The sequence below is a fragment of the Micromys minutus genome (assembly GCF_963924665.1).
Source record: "Micromys minutus genome assembly, chromosome: 9".
Classification (NCBI taxonomy): Eukaryota; Metazoa; Chordata; class Mammalia; order Rodentia; family Muridae; genus Micromys; species Micromys minutus.
This window is the reverse complement of record NC_137978.1, coordinates 5,708,799-5,732,829: the sequence shown is the minus strand read 5'-3', so window position 1 is coordinate 5,732,829 and position 24,031 is coordinate 5,708,799. Positions and strand designations below refer to the sequence as shown.

General features: G+C 40.9%; 1 protein-coding gene across 1 annotated transcript in view; it reads left to right on the top strand.

Moving 5' to 3' along the window:
- Positions 1-24,031, top strand: part of ROR1 (receptor tyrosine kinase like orphan receptor 1) — a gene marked incomplete at both ends in the record, with an annotated part of 349,065 nt that overhangs the window by 235,818 nt on the left and 89,216 nt on the right. The window contains 2 exons of the mRNA XM_080921318.1: positions 5,648-5,935; positions 6,453-6,483. Coding sequence (XP_080777444.1) covers positions 5,648-5,935; positions 6,453-6,483 — 319 coding nt within the window. The remainder of the gene's footprint in view (positions 1-5,647; positions 5,936-6,452; positions 6,484-24,031) is intronic.

Here is a 24,031-nt window from a genome sequence, read left to right as displayed (position 1 = left end):
GCAACAGCGTACCATAAACAATACAGAGATAACCAACCTCTTTCTGCTTGTATTTAAGACACATTCTACAGACAAAACCACATATCTGGTACTTTTACTTTGGCTCAGAAACTGTAGCTAGGGAGCTCATGGGTACCAGGAGTAAGTATACTATCATTATTTTGTTAAATAAACAGCACCTAAGGACCTAGATATGTGTATACCTACAGACCCCTGCTGCTCTCAGCCCTTCTCAGAGGACAGCAGTCAATACGTGAAATGAATCAGAGGTGTTTCTGGCAGCTGCTCACAGAGAGGAGAACAAGCGCCAGTGAACAGCTCAGTCAGAAATGGACCACTTATATCACAGCAAGTTTTCAGAACAGCATTCTAACATAAAACAGCCCAAAGGCCGACTAAATTGATACTTGCTGAGGAATGACATTAGGAAAATATTCAAAGTCTTTGGTTTGCGTAACCAAACCATCACATTTCAATAAGAGCAGAAAACTTTGCCTATGCAGTAAGGACTCTGCAGTCCCTGTATCTGCTAGTCTTGTATACGAGCCATGGTTTGCAGGGGCCCATACTGGAGCTATGAGCCGTGCTGGCATGCACGGTGCACATGCTGTGTGCTCAGAAACAAGGCTGCAGAGATGTTACAAAAATGTGTCATGACACGGGCTGCCAGAAACACCTCTGATTCATTTCATGATAGATTTTGAATTAACTTTTGATTATTACATGTTCAGAAACCTTTTACTGTTGCCATTTTTTGATCCCTGCATTCAGTTACTTGACTCTATATGTCATATGTGTTCTTGTAGCCACTCCCTGCTCTCTGGCTTATAGAGCTCAATGATGAAGCTAAACTATAGTCTAGGGAGCCTGCCAGGAGCTCCTCCCAGAAGATGAGAATATACAGGCAGGGAAGGGTATCTAGGAAGTGTGATAAGAGGACACTGAGCCAGATTGTCCTCAATCAATTCAATACTTCTCAATCTACTGAGCGCTGATCAAAGAATACACCAGCAGCACGTAAGAATGGCATTCTTCACCACTGTATCTTTAGAATATAGTTTCATTTTCTTTAAGTCATTTATATTAATTACTGGGTTATTTTAGTTTTCAACAAATTACACAAATTGCAAAACAAGAAAAAAATTTCTCGTTGGAGTTCTCAGTATCTGAACAGTACGTAAGGATCCTGAGAACAAGAGCTTTGAATTTCCTGTTTTTATTATTTTATTTTATAGATGAATACATTTTATGACTAAACCTATCCCTCATTCTTATACCACCCCTAACTCCCCTGGTTGAGACCTTCCACCCTAGAGCTTTGGAGCTGCAATCATTTGCTTTAAATCTTAACTTTTGCTTGCTGTAATCATTGCTGCCTTGTGGTCATGGACAATTTTCTTACCTCTCTGTGCCTTAAGTGTCTCATGAGTAGAATGCTCAAAACAGTGTTCGCCAGAGCAGTAAGTACCAGTGGGTGTTAGCTGTTCTGGTGTATCATCTCATTGCCCAGGTTTGCCCAGAAACACCGAGATACAGTGGAGTTAATGGAACCGGTTGCTTTCTTCTCTCAGAGCCAGCCGTGGCCATCCACTCACCTGCCATCCTGCTACTGCTAGTCCAGGGAAGAAGGGAAGAATGAGGCATGATCCACTGCCCTAACATTTCTTGTCAGAGGCACTGGCTCCAGCCACCAAAGTGCTACAACCCAGGGAAAGGTATAGAAGATGGTGTCGCCTAGCATTCAAGTTCCAAGTTGGCTCTGCATCAATCCGATGGAAACATACATTGCCCCACGCAGAGGAAACTCTAAAGGCCCAGATAATAATTAAGAGAATCAAATCCCTGAGGAGGTTATTCTGTTCCCATTACAGCTCAGTCCTCGTGCCTGTTAGTGGCTGAACTAGCCCTTAATCCTATGGTCTCAGCAAATTCTTCTTCAGCTACTTGGAAACAGTCTGCAGCAGTCACCTCAAGCACGGTGTGCACAGCCTGGAATTAGTCCCCTAGCATGACACATGAAGCTACAGAAAGTTCTGGGGGAAAAAAAAGACAGAACACAGAGAGGGCTTGTTAAGAAAGTCAGAGTGGGGGTTGGTGAGATGGTTCAGTGGCTAAAGGCACCTGCTGTCAAACCAGAGGACCGAGTTTGATTTGTGAAACCCACGTGCTGAGACAGACTCCACCTTCACACATAGACACACATACTCCCCCCCCCCACACATAAAGGTAAGAAAGATAGAGGGTGCAACACGCTTTATCATCTCATGCCTGACTGAGTGTCTTTGTGTTGCTTGGTTGAGACCCCATCGTGACACTTCTGTTCTTGGCTGAGCTGAGCTGAGTTACAGAGTGTTTGCCAGCTGTGTGCCTTGTGTGAGCAGCTACACATTCACAAACAAATCTGTAGCTTATCTGATTAGTGAACACAGAGATGCATTTAGGTTCCTTTGGTCTCTCTGAAGAAGCACTAACCACATGCTGTGGCTCCCTAATGCTTTCACAGAGAGGTGATCTATTGCGGATAGATCTATTACCAGATAGCATGCAGAACAGTCAGAAGTAAGCTTGGCCTCCCAGAAAAACAGAGAACTGAAACACCAGCCTCAGCGCAGACCTCTTCCCAGACAGTTCTACCTGGGACTGAGGAAGGGCTTAGCAAGCCAAGAATATGTGTCCAGCTTCTGCTGGCCATGCAGGTCATGGGTGGAAGGGCTAAGGGGGAGATAAAGGGACAGGACTTGTGTCCAGTATAGCAATAAGCCTTGGACAAGTCAATTGCCTCCTGTGACCCTAGATTTCTCCTCAGGAAGGGGGTGATCATGTTCCTTCCTTGAAGGGGTACAGAAAACACTACAGCAATTCCCGGCATGCAGACCTTACTACGGTCTATGTCTGCTGCCGTGGGACTTCGTGTAGTGCTGGCAAAGCCTGAAGCTTCAAGACCATGATGCCATTACATTGGTGAGCCAACTGCATGAACAAGAGGCAAGTCAGCTACCCTCTGGTTCACACTTCCTCCTCTTCAAATGTGAGCTGTGGTTAATATGCCTCTCCTACTATTTACCTGATGTTACAGAACATGGAGAGGTAGAAAAGGGGGAGATCTGTGTAGCCTGCAAATCTTCTCACTGAAGTCACTGTCAGTAGAATCCAAGACAACGCCATAAGTTAACATTTCAATTCCCTGGCTCTCAGCAAACCTTGACGTAAGCATTGCACATGTGTCACTTACCTAATTTTAATCTTCCTTGAGCAGCTTTCCCAGGTGGGACCTATTTATGGTTTTTTTAGTTAGTTATACTAATGTACAAAGAGCTTAAGTGTCTTGCCCTAGGTTATACAGATAAGCATAGGAGCAGAGTGAACGCCTAAATATTCAAAGCCAGCCAATCAAATTCCAGAACCTAGTAAAGTATCAGCTGCTGGGCTTATATGGGCATCGTATTGTTGCTTTTCCAAGTTTCTGTCTATAAAGAGTGTATCATAATCCACTGAGGGTGTTAAGCCGTGGTACCCCATGGAGCTGTTAATTAGTCCTTTCTACCTTCTGGGCATCTCTCAGACATCTTAGGAACACATGGGTCTGTACCCATCCGCAGTCACACCTTGGGCCAAGGGTAGATGAATTAATAGATACATAACTTATAGACAGCTTAGAGAAACATGCTCCAATATAGAGATCAGAATATGCGTGTAAAAAAGCAATGCTCTAACACAGTCACTGGTGGCCTCCTGACCCCAGTGGAGAGAACACCTCCAGCCTGGAAAGTTCATGTCCCACTACATATGTAATAAAAAGTCACTCAGTGGGCACTATGGCCCTGTGAAGCGGCAGAGACTTTAGCAGCACAAGCCTGCCCAATCTTCCTGCACAAGCTTTTAGAAAAATAATCATTTATTTTTATGAGTCCATTTTATAGGCTTTTTGGGTAATTAAATTATCCAGTTAAATATCTCAAGAAACAAAACGTTATTTCCCAATAAAATTCCATTAGATTCAACAAATTTACTGTGTTTTGTGGTGTCCAACATAGTAGTAAGCTACTGGCCACAGGCAATAATTTAAATTTACATATTCATCCAGAGCCTGGTATCAAGGCTTAACCATGGTATATCAAGAGGTGGCTGTACTCTCAGGAGAGTCTGAGGATCCTCTCGGCTCCCTTCTTCTTTGGTCCCAAGCTTGAGGATGTGTTGTGGGTAACCACATTGCTCTAATGAAGGTGGCAATCACTGTTATGTTCAGAGCACAGAATTCTACAAGGGCTAGGGAAGAACAGAGAGAAGAGAGAATACTTGTCAGGGAATAATCTACCCCAGCATAGGTACTCATGGAAACTGAAACATAAGAAAAGTCATGGAAATGAACTTAGTTCAAATATTGAACTTAGAAATTTTAAAACCATGTGTTTTCTATAACTGAATTTCACAATATTTATTGTTTCCCAAACACTCTTTATTGTGTTCTAAGTACTACTGAAGAGCGAACTTAAAGAAAACTTATTTCACTGCAAATTTTAATGTACCAGATGCAAATGTAATCATCTTATCATCCCACCCATGTGAAAGTCTGGCATCAGCAAGATTGCCTCTATGATAGGAATCAGAACAGTGGTTGCCTGGGGGAGGGGGAGGCAAGGTTTGGGAGCTGGGACCGACTACAAAGGATTCGGGAACAGTTTCTGGGGTGTTGGTGTTCTCTCTGGGTAGGACACTAGTTACACAGGTATGCATATTTGTCAGTACTTATGGGACTGTTTCAGTTCAGTGTGTTGTACAGAGCGTCCGTTTCAGTTCAGTTAGAATTATATCCTGAACTGATGGGTGATGGACAGATTAGATAAGTAGTTGGCAGATGAATGAATGAATGAATGAATGAATGAATGAATGAAGGATGGATGGATGGATAGATGGATGGACGGATGGACGGATGGATGAATGATGGACTGACAGACAGGTGGATAAATTAGACAACATGGCCTTTTCTGGCTCACATGAGGGATATTAGGAAAGTGCCCGTTACTCTTTTGTCTGGTGGTGATCTGGTCACCATGAGCTTTGTACGACCAATAAGAAGGTTTGAGGTACAGTTCCTGATCTTGTGTGGTATAATGTGATATATGGAAATAATTGTGTTGCTCTTGGTTTTTCTAGAGTTGGATTTTCTCTTTTCTTCTTACCAAGATAAATAAACAGATTTGCCAGAGACTGTGAATGTATCATTTAGAGGTAGAAAGATTCTAATTAAACTAATATTTCTTGGTCCTTTGTCTATTTCCTCCTCTTTTTTTTAACCATATTATTATTTTCAATAAGGAACATGTACTAATTTTACAATCTGTTTCCAACCTGAAACTCAGAATGTTACCTTGTCTGAGAGAACACGGCTGGTTATCTGTGAGTAGAATACCCTCAGGTGACACTTGGGTCTTACCCTGTGACCAGCCGCACTTTCTCCCATCCTGGCGTCGGTCTTTGTGGGGTGTGTTAGTAGCCATTGCTACTCGGTCATTGCTACCACTTGTCTATTCTTTCTCCGAGGTGAACCTCCATGTTGGGTCATCTCACTTTGGCCCTAGGGACCCCCTGGAATAGGGTGTTCTTCAGCTGTGTGACCCCTCATTGCCTCTTCTTTTCTGGTCCACAGATTCTTACTTAACCCTTGATGAACCGATGAATAACATCACAACGTCCCTGGGGCAGACTGCTGAACTGCACTGCAAAGTGTCTGGGAATCCACCTCCCAGTATCCGCTGGTTCAAGAATGATGCACCTGTGGTCCAAGAACCTCGTAGAATCTCCTTCCGGGCAACCAACTATGGCTCTCGGCTGCGGATTAGAAACCTTGATACCACAGACACCGGTTACTTCCAGTGTGTCGCAACAAATGGCAAGAAAGTGGTTTCTACCACCGGAGTCCTGTTTGTCAAGTTTGGTAAGTAGCCACAGGACAACCAGAGTCCCGAGGACACTCACTGAGACCCACATTGTATTTGGTGACATTGTATTTAGTTTCAAATAAGTAACCTACCCAGAAGGGAATTACTATAGTCAGAGTGAGCCAATTCTAAAACAGCAGAGGAGGACTAACGGCCACTTCTCTGTGAGGTCACTTTCTCTCCTCCAGAGCCTTATGGCATCTAGTTCTCAGCTCAGCAAGGTGCCCCTCCCCCAGAGGGGTTGGAAATGTTTGTGCCGCGTGCAGTCACTATGCCTCCTGGAGGAGCAGGGGCTACTCTCTGAATTGTGTTCTGCATACGTCTGAGTATTCTTTAGACCCTGTGCTGTGGGAGCCGGGCATGTTATCCTGGTATTCACAGAGGTGGGTGGGGGGCTAAGTACAGAATAGTGAATCCAAGAAAACCCACTAAGGGTGTGAACATCCATTGTTATAGTGGAGATACTCTCTCTCAGCCTGTTACCCAGACTGTTCCTTTTATTGTTCTCTCTAGGGCCTCCTCCAACTGCAAGCCCAGGATCCTCGTAAGTACTCTACTTCACCATGCCCTGTTGTTTCTCTGTAAGTTTCTGGGCAGAGGCAATGCTATCCTGTGCTCGGGCCAGAACACCGTGTTTCCAGATGCTGTTGCCGCTGCCTTTTCTCTGATGTGAAGCCCCACAGGAGACTAGCCCTGGCAGTAATCTCCAGCCTGGCAGTCATGACTCTGACTGATCAAAGCAAAGCTCTTCCTACATTTACTATTTTTAAATGAGTCTAACAGTTAGCGGCAACAGTGGATTTGGTCAAATCAAACAAAAATGATAGAACGCTGGCTTAGGGACTTTTTCCTCCTGCTAACAGGGTCTGTTTTGCATTCTACAAGCATTTCTGATGCTTTGAATTATTGCGCAGGGCAACATTAGCTGATCGCTTTATTTTTTTATTCCTTTCAAAGAACTCAGCAGCTGAAGTTCTAACTCACAAAGAGGAAGGAGAGCCCCATCTTGGATTGAGAGTCCCATGGAAGTTAGACTCCTTCCAAGTCCCTTGATAATGGAGAGGATTCCATTTCTTTAAATGATACTATTGTTGATGTGTTTATTATTCTGTCTGAGGGATTCTCATCTTTCACTCTTGGAACATGTACTTGAGGAGGGCTTCCCCCACCTCTTTATGTATATTTTTATTTGGAGAGAAAGACCCATTTATTCAAACTCTTGCTTTGCAGGGAAACCTCCGACCCCATATTCTGTAGACTTATGAGGTAGAATTCACTAGGTCTGCCATGACAGCCTCAGCATGCCTGGCCTGGACCACACCAGGCTGAAAAGTAACAGCCACTTAGCTTGCTCTAATCCTCTCTGCGCCACTTAATTACAGAGTGGGGCATTTTAGTGCTGCGCTGCGTACCTGGAGGCCCTGTGGCCCACAATCCCATTAATAAAATAGGAACTGGGTAAAAATAAACATTGGCCTTCAGCCACAGCGCTCTGCTGTCTCATCAGCCTGTGAAGAGCAACTGTGAAAGAGTTTAAAATCACCGAGTGCTAATTGCCTCCTACTTGCTGAGATCTGAAATACAGCTTGACCTCAGAAAGAGACAGGAGTTTGGCTACTCACCCTTGCATCTCTTGAAGCTGATTTTTCTTTTTTTCTCTTCTTTTCTTTTTTTCCCCCAAAAAGTTGTCTCACCAACTCCTTTGTATATGGAATTCTTTTGAAGTCTTATTTAAACAAAGATTAAAACTTTTGTTACATGCCATAAAACTGCTTCCCACCCCGGCCCGTTATTTGTTCATATTAATCTGTGTTTCTAATGTGGCCGATAATCCGGTCACAGGCTGGTTTTTGTGGTTCACTGGCTTCCCTTTTACTGTTCCGCCCAGGGCTATTGACTTTCTGCCTGCTGCTTTTGCATGAGAAAGTTACATCCTTGTAATCCCTATGGCTCTTAAGTGCTGAAGCACCCTCCTTTCTGTTTGTCAGCTTTTTCTGGATGGCCCTTTTTTTGGGGGGGGTCTCTGGTGAACCCAGTATCTCATGATTTACTCTTATACAGAGAGAATTTAGCAGCTTTGTGAGTTGATGTACCTGAAGGAGGGCTCTGAGGCTCACTAAAGACAGCGAGCCACAGCTAAAAGGGTCTGTTGTCATCAGATACTTGTGTTTCATGTTTGCTGTCTGAGCACCTACTGTGTTTTGGCAGCAGTATAGCATACCATGTATAGCTGCCATATTAGCTTAGGTCAGTCATGTTGACTTAACAAAACCTCTTCAACTCAAGTTCAAAACTTAACAGGGCCTTTTCTAGCTCAATCTCTATCATTTTGGAATTCCTCGTTGGCGTTTCGGTTTTATATTTTTACTTAGTGTGTACAAGCACATGTGCAGAGGCCAGAAGAATGTCCTGTTCTAACAGCCTCTGCTTTATTCCCTTGAGACAGGGTCTTTCACTGAACCTAGAGTTAGGCTGGTGACCAGCAAGTCCCAACAGTTCTCCTTTACCCCTGACCCGAGTACTGGTGTTACAGACACCCCCAACAAAAGCTGACATTTTCTGTGGCTTCTGAAGAGTTGAACTAAGGTCCTCATGCTTGGACAGCAAACCCTTTTGCCTGCTAAGCCATAGATCCAACCCCAGTACTCTCCCCCGACCCCTGCCCCTTAAAAACCCAAGACATTGCCTCCTATTGCCTCCTTTCTCAACTACCAGAACTTACTCTATCTCTAAGAGTTCATAATACTAACTCCAAGGCATGGTAGTACTTTCCATCAGTGCGTCAGAGTCCCCAGTGAGCGGGCAAACCCAGGAGCTGTCAGGAATAAAGCAAATAAGAGCCACAGGGATGTCACATCATTAAGGATAATACGGATGGCCTTTTTCAAAAATGTGCTTTTTCCCAAAATATAAGTGGAATGCAGTTTACTTGTAAGTAGCACAGTCAGAAATCACTAAAAATAAAGTAAATCAAGCATCCAAGGTACCAATGTAGCAACATACAGAACATCAGAAGAGTGACAGGCAGGAGGTAGGACCCAGAGAGAGCCAGGAGCCTGCAGCCCAAGAGGGGCTCCAGTCCTTCCTCCTGGAGGACCAACCATTCAGGTTTAAACAGAAAGGCTTCAGGATTGTTGTTTGGCTGAGACTCGGAACAAGTTTGAGCTTTTTACATGACTGTTTATAACCTCAGGCCTCAGCTCTGCTATTTCTGCTATACCCTAGCCCACCCTGGCAGCAAAGGGTCTGGAGCAGGAGCATAATGAAGGCTTTTTACTGTCTAAGGATTTAAAAGGCATAAATCAAGCCATTCAGCCTGCCAAGTGATAACGATGCTCCCTCTACCCACACTGACAAATACACCTTCATACCCCCTTAAAAAATGTGTGTGCCTTAAAGTGTACAACTCCGTGTTAGCGTAGTCAGAGCTGCGTAGCCCTCAGTACCACTGCACAGTAGCTCTGCTTTTGTGCTAGGGTTATTTGACTTTAGTGGAATAGCTTGGGGTTTGACCACATGACAGCATCCAGTTCTCCTGAATAACATTCCATGATGTGGTTACATCACTTTCTATTTATTTATCTTTGTTGGACATTTGGGTTGCTTCTGACTTTTGCCCATTCAGCATAATGCTGTGTACGGGTTTTGGGGGATGTGTTTTCAGCTTCTTGGGTGCATACCTGGAAGTGTACTTCTTGGGACATATGGAGATTATGTGTATAAATTTGGCAGAGTGGCAAAGCTGTTTCCCAGAGGCATTGTAATCATTTTATACTAACAAGAAAACAAAGCAAACGGATTTGGATGTTTTCTAACACCGTTTTCCATTCTAAAATGTTTATCTTTTTATATATGTATCATCTGTGTATCCATCTATCAATCATTTGTCCAACTGCCCACTATCCAAGTCAGCCATCCTCATGGCTCTGGTCCCTTACTGGGCTTTGATTTCCATTTCCTAAGGACTAATGGCATCGCTTCTTTTTCATGTACTTATTGGATATTTTCCTGTCTTTGGGAAATACCTGTTCAAATTCTTTGTACACTGTTTGAGAATTTTAGTTTTTATTCTTTGCTTACAAGTTTTTTTTAATATATATAGTCTGTGTATGTACCATTCTCAGATATGTGACTTCAAATGTTTCTGGCCTTCTGTATGTTATTCTCAGATTTTCTCAGTAGTGTTTTTTAAAGTACATTTTAAAAGTTGTTTTACAAAGTATAATACACGGGCTTGCTTGTTTATATTTTTGAGAAACATAAGCTCACAAAAAAATTTTCCTTGTATTTTTTCTTCTCGTAGTGTTAACATATGATTTTAGATTTTTAAAATATTTATTTATTTTTACTTTATGAACATTGATTGGTGTTTGTGAAGTGGGAAGGCTTCTGGTACTAGATTTACAGACAGCTGCAAGCTGCCATGTGGGTGCTGGGAATTGAACTGTGATCCTGTGGTAGAGCTGACTCATCTCTCCAGCCCCTAGGTTTAGAGCTTACATTTAGGTTTTGGTCCATTTTGAGTTGATTCTTGCATGTGTTATGCAGTTAAGAGTACAGAGTCATTCTGCATAACTGTCCCAATAATTCCAATACTGTTTTCTTGTTGAAAAAGCAATTCTTCACCCTTTATATTGTGCTGGACCTTCCTTAAAGCCAACTGAAATAAATGTATATGCTTATTTCCGGAACTCTGCCCCCATTGATATGTGCTTTGTGCCTATGACAGTTTCATTGAATCTGCCTTACTACAAGTTTGTAGTAAGTGTTGGAGTCAGGAAGTGAGTTCTCTGAACCAGTCAGTACTGGTTTCAGTTCAGAACTGTTTCATCAGATAACAGAAACAGTATGTAGATCATAGATAGATAGATAGATAGATAGATAGATAGATAGATAGATAGATAGATAGATAGGATGATAGATAGATAGATAGATAGGATGATAGGGTGAATAGATTGATAGATTGATAGATTGATAGACTGACAGATTGATGGATGATAGATGATAGATGATAGATATTGCAGAAAACTGGCTTATATGACTATGGAATAGAAGTCCAGTCTATGAAGTGAAATGCAAGACAAACTCAAGCTCCTGTTCACGCTGCCATCCTCACGTTCTGCTGTAAAACTGACTGGGCCCGGTTCATCCAAATGCCACAGACAACCCTACAGCCGACCAGTGGGTGCTGTCAGAGCAGCACCAGCTGCTCTAGTGCTCGACCGAGTCATTAGGAACCACACTTTGCCAACTTGGTACATAACACTTGGCCATCACATCTTCAGGAATGACTGTTTTTCAATGAATGCTTTCCCTGTATTGTGTGTATTTCTACTTCCAGGAGTATCTTGAAATTAATCTTATGCATAGTGACAAAAAACATGTGGGACTTTGATAAATACAGTAGCTCAATCAATCTTTTAATTGATTTGGGTAGTGTTCCCATGTAAACAATATTAAATCTTCTGTTCTGTGAGCATGATGGTATCATTCCATTTATTTAATGTCTCTACATAGCTTTTTAGACTTCATTGCACAAGTCCTCCTTCCCCTTTGGGGGGGGAAGTATTTCTAAGTATTTTGTTATTTTTATATTAATACTATGGCATTATATTAATTTCACATTATCCATTTTGCTATGTAAAGATAACCATTCATTTCTGTAAACTGAGTCTGTGTTTCTGTAGACCTTCTGAGATACAGACTTGACTTTGTATCAGAGCTCTAGTAAGTGTGTTTGTGTATGTATCTGTCTCTGTGTATGCATATCTTTCTCTCTCCCTCTGTGTGTGTGTGTCTGCGTATATGTGCATGTATGTCTGAATGTGTGTGTGTGTGTGTGTGTGTGTGTGTGTGTGTGTGTATTCCCTTGGGATTGCATCTATAAAATGATATCTGCAATTCTGGGCTGTTTCTTCCTCCTCGTGGATGCCTTTTATTTCCATCTCTCGCCCACTGGCCTTGCCTGAACTCACTCACCCACTGTCGAGTAGAAGTGATGAGTTGGCAGAGCCTCTCCTTTCAGATGTTCACCACTGAGTTTGATGCCAGACGTGCTTTGGTTTGGTTTTGTTTTTAATAGGTGCCCTGGTATCTGGATGAGAAAATGTTGCCTCTTTATTCCTCTTTTCATGTGTGGTTTTCACTATGGGAAGATACTGGGCTTTTCCAGATAACTTCTTGTGTCCATTGAAACAATTGTGGGATTTTGTTAGTTCTTCTGTTACTAGTGTATGCTATTTCGTTCGCTGATCAAACTGTCACTCACAGAATACTTTTCTCCATGGTTGCAATATATAGTAAGTCCCTTGTGTATGTTATTAGATACATTTGCCTACATAATTTTTAAATATTTAAGATTTTTAATATATTTTTGGAGAGGTGTACATATGGGAGTCAGAGGACAATGTGCAGGAATCAGTCTCCAACTTCTACCATGTGGGTCCTGGGGACCACACACCTCTATCTGTTGGCCCACCTCATCCACCCTTTCTGTTTTTTTTGCTAGCATTTTATTGGTGGTTTTGCTTTCTGTATTTATAAAGGGCATTAAGCTTTAGCTTCCTTGTTATATCTTCACATAGTTATAAAATAAGCTCAATACCAAATTCATCGGGTGAATTTGGAAGTTTTTCCCTGTTTGGGAACCTATGAGGGAATTCTGTTCGTTCCTGCAGATGTTGACATAATTCACCATAAAATCCACATGAAAAGGTTTTAAATCACTAGTTCAACTTCCTTACTTCTTATGGGTCTGTTAATTTTTTTTATTCCTAGTCACTTTGGATAGTCGATGTGTTCCTTGAAGTCTGTCCTTCTGTTTAGGCTTCTCAGGTTTTTGGCATGTAGATGTTCATATTCTTATACCCATGTTCCTTTCATTCCTGTGACATTAGTAATGGCATCCTTGGTTTCATTCTTGATTTTAGTAACTTGTGCCATTTTCTCAGAGTAGCTAGCCTAGCTTTGCTTTCTCTTTTTTCTTTTAAGCTTAAATTGTTTAAATGATGTAATGTGGCAGTTCTGGATATCAGCTTGCTTCCCTTGTGACATTACTGCATGGTGTCACTGTCATTTGTTATGACAATTTCCTGGATTAAATGTATTCAGGCTTCATTCTCTAACGACACAGCCACAGAAGTCAGTGCACTCTGAGCACGTTCCCTAGGTGACTAGCCAGAGGGTTCTACAATCAGGGATACTGCTACTGTTTGCCAAGGGCCTCCATGAGTGTATTCATTGCCCCCAGCATTCCAGCCATTGATGCTTATCTTTTTGCTTCACCTTCTGCTGTAGTGGGGCTTCACAGTATTCCAGAAACAAGAAATAGAGGCTCACTTTCCTGATTATACACACATGCAAAGTCCCCCTCTCCTTGTGTCAGGGGTTCAGAAGACAATGGACTTTTTTTTTTTTTTTTTTTTTACTTAGATGCCCCTTTGAGCTTTGTGGCCTTGCTGGTGTTTCACACAGCTGGAATTGCTAGCATTGACAAATATAATCTCTTTATTTTTTTTTAAACCAGTGTCATGGGAATTTGCTACTCTAAAATTATGTCTGGTCAAATGAAGACATGCTTGTGAATAGGACATTTCCAGAGAGTTTCCAATGGGTCAAGTCATGACAATTATTTGGAAATGGGCTTTGGAGATACTCCAGACCCACTCTGCCTTCTTCAGGACTGCATTTGATAGGGCTATAAAACAGTGGTTGTCGACCTGTGGGTCATAACTCATTTGAGGTTCCTATATCGGATATCCTGCATATCAGATTTTTATACTATGATTTATAACAATGGCGAAATTACAGTTAAGGGGTATCAGCAAAATAATTTTGTGGTTGGGAGTCACCACAACATGGGGAATTGTATTAAAGGGTCTCAGTATTAGAAAAGTTTAGAACCACTACTATATAGAATGTTGGAGAAGAGACCAGAGCAAATTAAAAGCAGCACAGGACTCAGAGTCAAGTTCATGCTTTCTATTTACCTTCTCACCTAACACATGAGCAACCCTAACATGGTGTCTAACTATACATTGGCATTTTCTGAGTTGAAGGTATATGTCTTCCTTTTCTTTCATCCTCTGGGGTCTTCTTCCATTCTGTCTGTTTAAAGGCTGTGTTAATTGAAAATTATTCATTATGCAAGGGTTTCTGTTGCTATGATAAAACACCATGAGCAAAGGCAACTTAGGAAGGAAAGTGGTCACTCAGCATCCATCTCTCAGGACATACTTCATCACGATGGAAATTAGGGCTGGAACTCCAGGCAAAAACCTGGAGCCAGGGATTGAAGCAGAGATTGTGGAGGAATGTTGTTCACTGACTCATTTCTCATAGCTCATTCAGTCTTCTTTCTTATATAACTCAGGACTACCTGCTCAGGGTTGGCACTACTCACAGTGGAATAGGTCTCCTACAGTAATCAAGAGAGTGCTTATAGGCAAATCTTACAGAAGCATTTCCTCTCCCCCAAAGCCTTGATCTTATGTCAAGTTGGCATAAAGCATAACCAACACAGTACCTATGTCACAAGGGTGTTAGACATTAGATTAACTGATGAAATGTTTCCCATGTCAGAGGTCACAGTGTACCTGGCACACATGAGGAGCCGAATACTGCTGGCTGACATTATCATTGTCATCACTAAGGTTTGCACAAAGAAGTTACTCCTTCTTTGCAGCCAGAGTCCTCCTGGAGACACTCTTCCCTTCAGCCCACACCAGAGACCTTGGGACCTGCACTTTCCTTGCTCTCATCAGCTCTTGGCTAAAATCCCTTCAGTGATAACAACAACAAATCAAGTAGCTTTTCCTGATTTTTCCTCCTCTTTTGTCCGTTTCCAAGTCTCAGGCATAGTGCAAGAGTAAAGCTGGGTGCTGGCCCGGCCCAAGAAGTGATAATTTAACTCTCTACCCAAGATAAACTCAAAGAGATCTTTCAACACAGCTACTCAGGCAGCTGGAAGATGTGATGTCCCGTAGAGAGGAGACTAGGGCATCACTCAGCAGCTGGGCCAAACACAGAGGAATGGTATACCAGTGAAGCCAGATAAACACGGTGTCTGCATCAAAATCATCTTAGGCCTTGCAACCCTCAGAGCAAGGGCAGATGGAGGGAATACGAGGAGACAGGACAGGAAGGATTTCTAATCCCAGAGGTCAGGCCTGAGTATACAGAAGGTTAATAAGCCAAGCTCTTATGTGTCAACTAACCCTTGTCACTCAGCAACCTCTGTGTTATGAACAGGGTGTGGAAAGTTCCCATTCAAATGACATGTGTGAAGAACGATGAGGCATCTCTGTGTACAGGACATATCCAAAGAGAGAAGATGGGTCCTCGCTTTCTAGGCAGACGTTTTCTGGAAGTTTGTCCACTAAGCTGAGCCTCTTGTTCCTTGCATTACATGTGACTGTCTCCACATTTCACATAGTACTTAGTGTGCAGTGATTGATCAGCAAGTGTGTGTTGAGTTGAATAGTAGAAGTCCCTGCATTTCTCCAAGGCTCCTAGGGGTTGTGTTGCTCCGGGCTCACATACTTCGAGAAACAAGCACATAAAGAGACAATGCCTGGTTCTTTTCAGGTCATTCACTAGCCAGGAACCTACTCTGGCCCCTAAGCATTTTTTGTTAATTTTTTGTCAACTGAAGAACTGGGGCTCAGTGTCTTCTAAGTTTTCATCTAGCTGAATTTGATAACTAATTGAAAATGTATTATTTCCTCTATTATTATAAAATCTCATTAAGATTCTGAATTATCAGCCCTTGGCCATTTTTCTCTAATCTGAAGTGTCTGTAGTGATCTATTCTCTCATGAACATCCATTCTGACCAATCCAAACAAGACCCTATTCAATTAAACTGAGTCAGTAAGAAATATCTATAGAGAAATTACACTTAAGCCATATCCTAAGATTCTGAAGAGACTACTAGAAGAAGAGGCTAAAGACAGGTTGGAGAGATGGCTCAGAGGTTAAGATCACTGACTGTTCTTGCAGAGGTCCTGAGTTCAATTCCCAAAAACCACATGGTGGTTCACAACTATCTGTAATGGAATCCAATGCCCTCTTCTGGTGTATCTGAAGACAGTGACAGTGTATAAATAAATCGTTTTTTAAAAGTGGCTAAAACCTGGAAAGTCATAGACGTCTTCTTCCTGGGTCTCCCATGCCAGTCCTTGGCAGCTGGGGTCGACACCAAGCTCTGGTCCATGTCAGTGACACACAGATCACCACTTTTTACCAAGTACCTCCATGAAGCATCTGTATGAAATTGCAAAAGCATAAGGCATTAGGTCATGTTGCTGTGACAAAAATACCTGACAAAAGGCAACTTAAAGGAGAAAGGATTTATCTTAGATTACAGTTTGAAGGGTTATAACCCACTATGGCACTGATGGTCTGATCTCAGGATCTGGAGGTAGATGATGTCATTGCATCAGCAGCCCAGTGATTTCTTTCGGTTTAGTTAAAAATGCCAGCCCCTGGGATAACAGCTCCTTCTTTCAGGCTGACTCTTCTCTCCTCAGTTCATTCTAGAAAACAGCTTCATGGACAAACTCAGAGACGTGTTTCCATGCTGATTCTCAGTATAGTTAAGGTGACAAGATTAACTATCATACACGGCCTTGTTGAAATGTAGGGACAGCCATTAGTCATCCTAACTAAACATAGATTAGGCCTCACAATCGTTCATAAAGGAAGTAGTCAAGAATACGTATAGGGAGAGACACAGGCCTGCTGAGACTGCGCTGCGAGTAGCCGGGGAGCAGAGAGGTCTGTGTTGAGCCCTCTGAAAGTGCACACCCCCCATTGGTTCAGGGAAGCAAGAACCCTGCCATAGGGTCTCAGTTTCCAGCTGGAGGGCCCATGCGTGTAGAACTGGCACTCAGGTCATCTGCTAACAGGAACACTGGAGATCCGGGGACACAGGCCTGGTGAGACTGCGCTGAGAGTATCCAGGGGGATGAGAGGTCAGGGTCAAGCACCTGGAAAGCACACACCCCCACATTGGTTCAGGGGAGCAGGAACTCTGCCATAGGGTCTCAGTTTCCACCTGGCGGGCCCGTGCTTACAGAACAAGCACTCAGGCCATCTGCCACCAGGAACAACAGAGATCCAGGGACACAGGCCAGGTACATGGGAGAGATGGGAACCAGTCACTGACAACAAGACCACATATAATCACAGACAACAAGAGGGTAAGAGGAAAACAAAAGAACTTACCCCAGGGAAACCAAGACAACCTGGCAACACCAGAACCCAGCTCTCCTATCACAGCAAACAGTGGAATGCCAAACACTCCAGAAAAAGAAGACTCAGACCTGAAATCATACCTCAAGATGATGATAGAGATCCTTAAACAAGAACGGGAGGGAAAACATAAGGAAATAGAAGCTTTTAAAGAGGAAACAAGAAAAAACACTCAAAGAAATCAAAGAACTAAAGGAAAACAGAACCAAAGAGATGAAGAAATTGAAGAAAGAATTTAAAATGGAAATGGAAACAATAAAGAAAACACTAAAAGAGACAACCCTACAGGTAGAAAACATAAAAAAGAAATGAGGAGTCACAGATGCAAGCACTACCAACAGACTACAAGAGATGGAAGAGAGAATCTCGGGGGCCGAAGACAACATTGAAAACATAGACAAAACAGCCAGAGAAGATGCAAAAGCCAAAAAGCTCCTAACCCAAAATGTCCAGGAGATCCAGGACACAATGAGAAGACCAAACCTAAGGATAATAGGAATAGAAGAGGGCAAAGAATATCAACTAAGAGGCACAGTAAATATCCTCAACAAAATTGTAGAAGAAAACTTCCCTACCCTTAAGAATGAGATGACCATGAGCATAAAAGAAGGCTACAGAACTCCAAATAGAGAGGACTAAAAAAGAAATTGTCCCAACACATATTAATCAAAACGCCAAGTGCCCAAAGCAAAGAAAGAATACTAAAAGCAGTAAGGGGAAAAGGTCATGTAACATATAAAGCCAGACCAATCAGAATCACACCTTACTTCTCAACAGAGACTATGAAAGCTAGAAGATCCTGGACAGAAATCATGCAGACCCTAAGAGAACACAAGTGTCAGCCCAAGCTGCTATACCCAGCAAAACTCTAAATCACCATAGATGATGGAGAGACCAAGATATTTCAGGACAAAACTAAATTTACACAATATCTGACCACAAATCCAGCACTACAACAAATTATAGGTGGAAAACCCAATAAAAGGAGGGAAACTACATCCTAGTAAAAACAAGAAAATACCTAAGCAAGAAAACCAAAAGAAGAAAGACATACAGGCACAATTCTACCTCTAAAAGCAAAATTAGCAGAAAACAGCAACCACTATTCCTTAATATCTGTTAACATAAATGGACTCAATTTCCCAATAAAAAGATATAGGCTATCACTGGATACATAAACAGAATCCAGCATTTTGCTGCATACAGGAAACTCATCTCAGAGACAAAGACAGAAACTATCTCACAGTAAAAGGTTGGGAAAAAACTTCCAAGCAAATGGCCCCAAGAAGCAAGCTGGAGTGGCCATTCTAATATTGAACAAAGTAGATTTTCAACCAAAAGTTATCAAAAAAGATAAGAAAGGACACTTCTTACTCATTACAGGGAAAATTTGTCAGGAGGAACTCTCAGTCCTTAACATATATGCTCCAAATACAAGAGCACCCATATTCATAAAAGAAACCCTACTAAAGCTCAAAAAATACATTGCACCCCACACAATAATAGTGGGAGACCTCAACACCCCACTCTCATAAATGGACAGATCATGGAAATAGAAACTGAACAATCAAACAGTGAAACTAGCAAAGGTTATGAACCAATTGGAATTAATAGACATCTATGGAACATATCATCCTAAAACAAAAGAATACACCCTCTTCTCAGCACCTCACAGCACCTTCTCCAAAATTGACCATATACTCAGTCACAAAACAAGCCTCAATAGTTATAAGAATATTGAAATACTCCCATGCCTCCTATCAGAACACCATTGTCTAAGGCTAGTCTTTAATAACAAAAAAGAAAACAAAAAGCCCATATACAGGTGGAAACTAAACGATGCTCTATTAAAAGATAGCATGGTCAAAGAAAAAATAAAGAAAGAAATTAAGGATTTTCTAGACGTTAATGAAAAGGAAAATACAACATACCCAAACCTATGGGATGCAATGAAAGCAGTACTGAGAGGAAAATTCATAGTTCTGAAGAGAGCATACACTACCAACTTGACAGCATGGTTGAAAACTCTAGAACAAAAGGAAGCAGATACACCCAAGAGGACTAGATGGCAAGAAATAATCAAACTCAGAGCAGAAATTGGACAAATAGAAACAAAAAGAACCATCCAAAGAATCAACAAAACCAAGAGCTGGTTCTTTGAGAAAATTAACAAGATTGATAAAACCTTAGCCAGACTAACTGGAAGGCAAAAAGGGAGTATCCAAATGAACAAAATCAGAAATGAAAGGGGAGATATAATAACTGAAACTGAGGAAATTCAAGACATCACCAGATCCTACTACAAAAGCCTATACTCAACAAAGCTGGAAAATCTGGAGGAAATGGATGAATTCCTAGACAGATACCAGATACTAAAGTTAAACCAGGACCAGGTAAACCATCTAAATAATCCCATAACACCTAAAGAAATAGAAGCAGTCATCAAAAGCCTCCTAAACAAATACAAGCCCAAGTCCAGATTGGTTCAGTGCAGAATTCTATCAGACATTTATTGACGACCTAATACCAATACTCCCCAAACTATTCCACAAAATTGAGTCAGATGGAACACTACCTAACTCATTTTTCAAGGCCACAATAACCCTCGTTCCTAAACCACACAAAGACCCTGCAAGGAAAGAGAACTTCAGACCAATCTCACCTATGAACATTGATGCAAAAATACTCAACAAAATCCTTGCAAACCAAATCCAAAAACACATCAAAATGATCATTCACCATGATCAAGTAGGCTTCATCCTTGGGATGCAGGGATGATTTAATATATGGAAATCCATCAACATAATCCACCATATAAACAAACTCAAAGAAAATAACCACATGGTCATATCACTAGATGCTGAGAAAGCATTCCATAAAATTCAACACTCCTTCATTTTAAAAGGTCTTGGAAAGAACTGGAATCCAAGGCCCATACCTAAACATAATAAAAGCAATATACAGCAAACAAATAGCCAACATCAAACTTAACACTGAGAAACTTGAAGCAATCCCACTAAAATCAGGGACTAGACAAGGCTGCCTACTCTCCCCCTACCTATCTATCCAGCACAGTACTGGAAGTTCTGGCCAGAGCAATTAGACAGCAAAAGGAAATCAAAGGGATACAAATTGGAAAGGAAGAAGTAAAAACATCACTGTTTGCAGATGACATGATAGTGTACATAAGCGACCCCAAAAATTCCACCAGAGAACTTCTACAGCTGATAAACAAGTTCAGCAAAGTGGCTGGATATAAAATTAACTCAAACAAATCAGTAGCCTTCCTCTACTCAAAGGACAAACATGTGGAGAAAGAAATTAGGGAAAAGATACCCTTCACAATAGTCACAAAAACTATGAAATACCTTGGTGTGACTCTAACTAAGCAAGTGAAGGACCTGTATGACAAGAACTTCAAATCTCTAAAGAAGGAAATGTAGGATGATCTCAGAAAATGGAAAGATCTCCCATGCTCATAGATTGGAAGAATCAACATTGTAAAAATGGCCTTCTTACCAAAAACAATCTACAGATTCAATAAAATCCCCATCAAAATTCCAACTCAATTCTTCATAGAGTTGAAAAGAGCAATGTGCAATTTCATCTGGAATAACAAAAGACCTAGAATAGGAAAATCCATCCTCAACAACAAGAAAACATCTGGGGGAATTACTATCCCTGACCTCAACTATATTACAAGGCAATTGTGCTGAAAACTGCATGGTACTGGAATGGAAATAGGCTCGTGGATCAATGAAATAGAATAGAAGATCCAGAAATGAGCATTCACATATATGGTCACTTAATTTTTGACAAAGGAGCTGTAAACATTCAATGGAAAAAGGACAGCCTATTCAACAAATGGTGTTGGTCCAACTGGCACTCAGCATGCAGAAGAATGAAAATCGACCCTTTCTTATCTCCTTGTACAAAGCTCAAGTGCAAGTGGATCAAAGATCTCCACATTAAACCAGGTACACTGAAATTTTTAGAAGAGAAAGTAGGGAAAACCTTAGAACACATAGGCACAGGAGAAAATTTCCTGAACAGAACACCAATGGCTTATGCTCTAAGATCAAGGATTGAGAAATGGGACTTAATGAGATTGCAAAGTTTCTGTAAGGCTAAGGACACTGCCCAGAAAACAAAACGGCAGCCAACAGATTGGGAAAAGTTCTTTACCAATTCCACATCTGATAGAAGCCTAATATCCAAGGTATGCAAAGAACTCAAGAAGTTAGACATCAGAGAATCAAACAACCCTATTAAAAATGGGGTACAGAGCTAAACAAAAATTCTCGATTGAGGAATATCAAATGGCTGAGAAGCACCTAAGGAAGTGCTTGACATCATTAGCCATCAGGGAAATGCAAATCAAAACAACCCTGAGATTCCACCTCACACCAACCAGAATGTCTGAGATCAATAATTCAGATGACAGCAGATGCTGGCAAGGATGTGGAGAAAGAGGAACACTTCTCCACTGTTGGTGGGGTTGTAAACTGGTACAACCACTCTGGAAATCAGTCTGGTGATACCTCAGAAAATTGGACATAGTACTACCTGAAGACCCAGTTATTCAACTTCTGGGCCTGTACCCCAGAGAAGCTCCAACATACAACAAAGACACATGCACCACAATGTTCATAGCAGCCCTATTTATAATAGCCAGAAGCTGGAAAGAACCCAGATGTACTTCAGTAGATGAATGGATAAAAAAATTGTGGTATATTTACACAATGGAGTACTACTCAGCTATCAGAAACAATGACTTTATGAAATTCTTAAGAAAATGGCTGCATCTAGAGAATATCATCCTGAGTGAGGTAACCCAGTCACAAAAGAACAGACATTATATGTAGTCACTGATAATTGGATACTAACCCCAGAAAGCTCTGAACACCCTGGAAACATCTCACAGACTATATGAAGTTCAAGAAAAAAAGAAAATGAAAAACTATTATGCTTAATCTTTACACACCAATAAAACTTTGACTATTTCCAGGTTACATTTTGTTTTACAGGTACCTTATGCTCATTGTAACTAGTAAGATTTTAATGCATGCTATTATACCTTAAAAAATTAAGTTCTGACAAAAATGTATTTGCATACTTTTATTCATAAATGCTTAAAATCTGTACATTTATAATTGTTTTTTTAAAATAAAGCTGCAAAAAAAGAATACTTGTAGGAACTAGATATATGAGCATCTTCAGAATTCTATAAAAAGAACTCAACACACCCCAGTGATTTTTTTATATATTCATGAAACAATTTTAATAGTGGCAAGGAGGTACATGCTAGAAGTTGCAGGAGATAAATGGATAATAGAAGATGCTCAAAGATCCTGAATGAGAACGTTTGTCCTACCAAAAACGGGTCACACAGTACGCCTTTTCTCTTCAGGTCTCAAGTTCTATTGGCATGGATGTGAATGACTTCTAAGAAGGCCAGTGATATATCATAGCCAAGGTCTCTTTCAGAGCAGTTCACAGAGGTTCATTTCCAGTTTTATAGTACACCTCAATCATTGAAACCCCAAGATTTCTCTGAAACCACATGAAAATCATAAATCTATTCCTTGTTATTAACTAATGCCAAACACCTAATATTTTTTACCCCAAACCATTCACTTTTACAGAGTATCATTAGTATGATAAATATATATAAACATGGTAAAGATACTATTTTATCCTTACTATATTTACTCTGTGGTGATTGCCAATGGTCACTGCGCCCAATCTTTAATGTGTAATAAGTCAGGCCAGCTGAGAGTACCCAACACTGTTGGCCTCACTTTTATATAAGTTGGGAACCTCCTTCTAGAACTTGGACAAAGCACAGTAACCCAAATGCAACTTCTTGCCACTGGGAATAGATGTGCACTAGAATAACTGAGCAGTTATCATGAATCAGTCATCAGTCACCTCAACCACAGACCTAATATCTAAATCCAACCTCCAATGGTCCTACTCTCCATTTGTGTTTCTAAAACTGAACAAATGTGAGTTTGACTTATCAATTATCCCTGTATAAGTTACACAATACACTAATATATCTATATGTAATACTAAAATTAAAAAGCCACACCCAATTTATTGATGTCAATAAAGCATTCTCCAATCATTTATTATAGTTTTATAGCCAGTTCACAAAATACTGTCAGTCACAATTAATATCTGCAGAATAATTCTCATTAAATGTATAAATACAGCAATTGTAGATGTATATTAGAAAAAGCCACAGTTATACACATATTCTGCACATGCCTTGCTAGATTCTAGTATCCTTCTCCTTTCATTAAAGCTGCAAGGCCAGTAATGTTTGGTTTTTTCCTAGGTCTCTGGGCATTCGAGTCTCTGGTTCTTAGTCTCCCAAATGGTGTTACCTCTCGTGGGCTCAGCCTTAAGTCAAACCAGACATTGCTCAACTACTCTCACAAGTTCTGGAAACTAGATATTTTCAATACCAATCCTAAAGTAGATCAAAACAATACGAGAGCCATTATTGATTCTGTATGATGTTATTAAATTCCAGTAACTCTGGATTTTGACTTAGTGGCTAGAGTATTATGAATCAGAGTTCAATTATTTTTTTTTTGTCATACCAAACTGGAATTCTTTAACAGATGTAAAAGATGAAACAAAACCTACTCTATAAGCTCAAATTGACATTTCTTATGAATTAGGAATTACTTCCTGGTAAAAACATAACCCCAAATGCTAACATGCCAATTTCTCTAATAGCTCATCTAAAGAAAAGTATACACCAACTTTCAGATTTTTGTATCAGCTGACCTTTGATTTTGTAAGAAAGACTTAATATTCTATCTATGA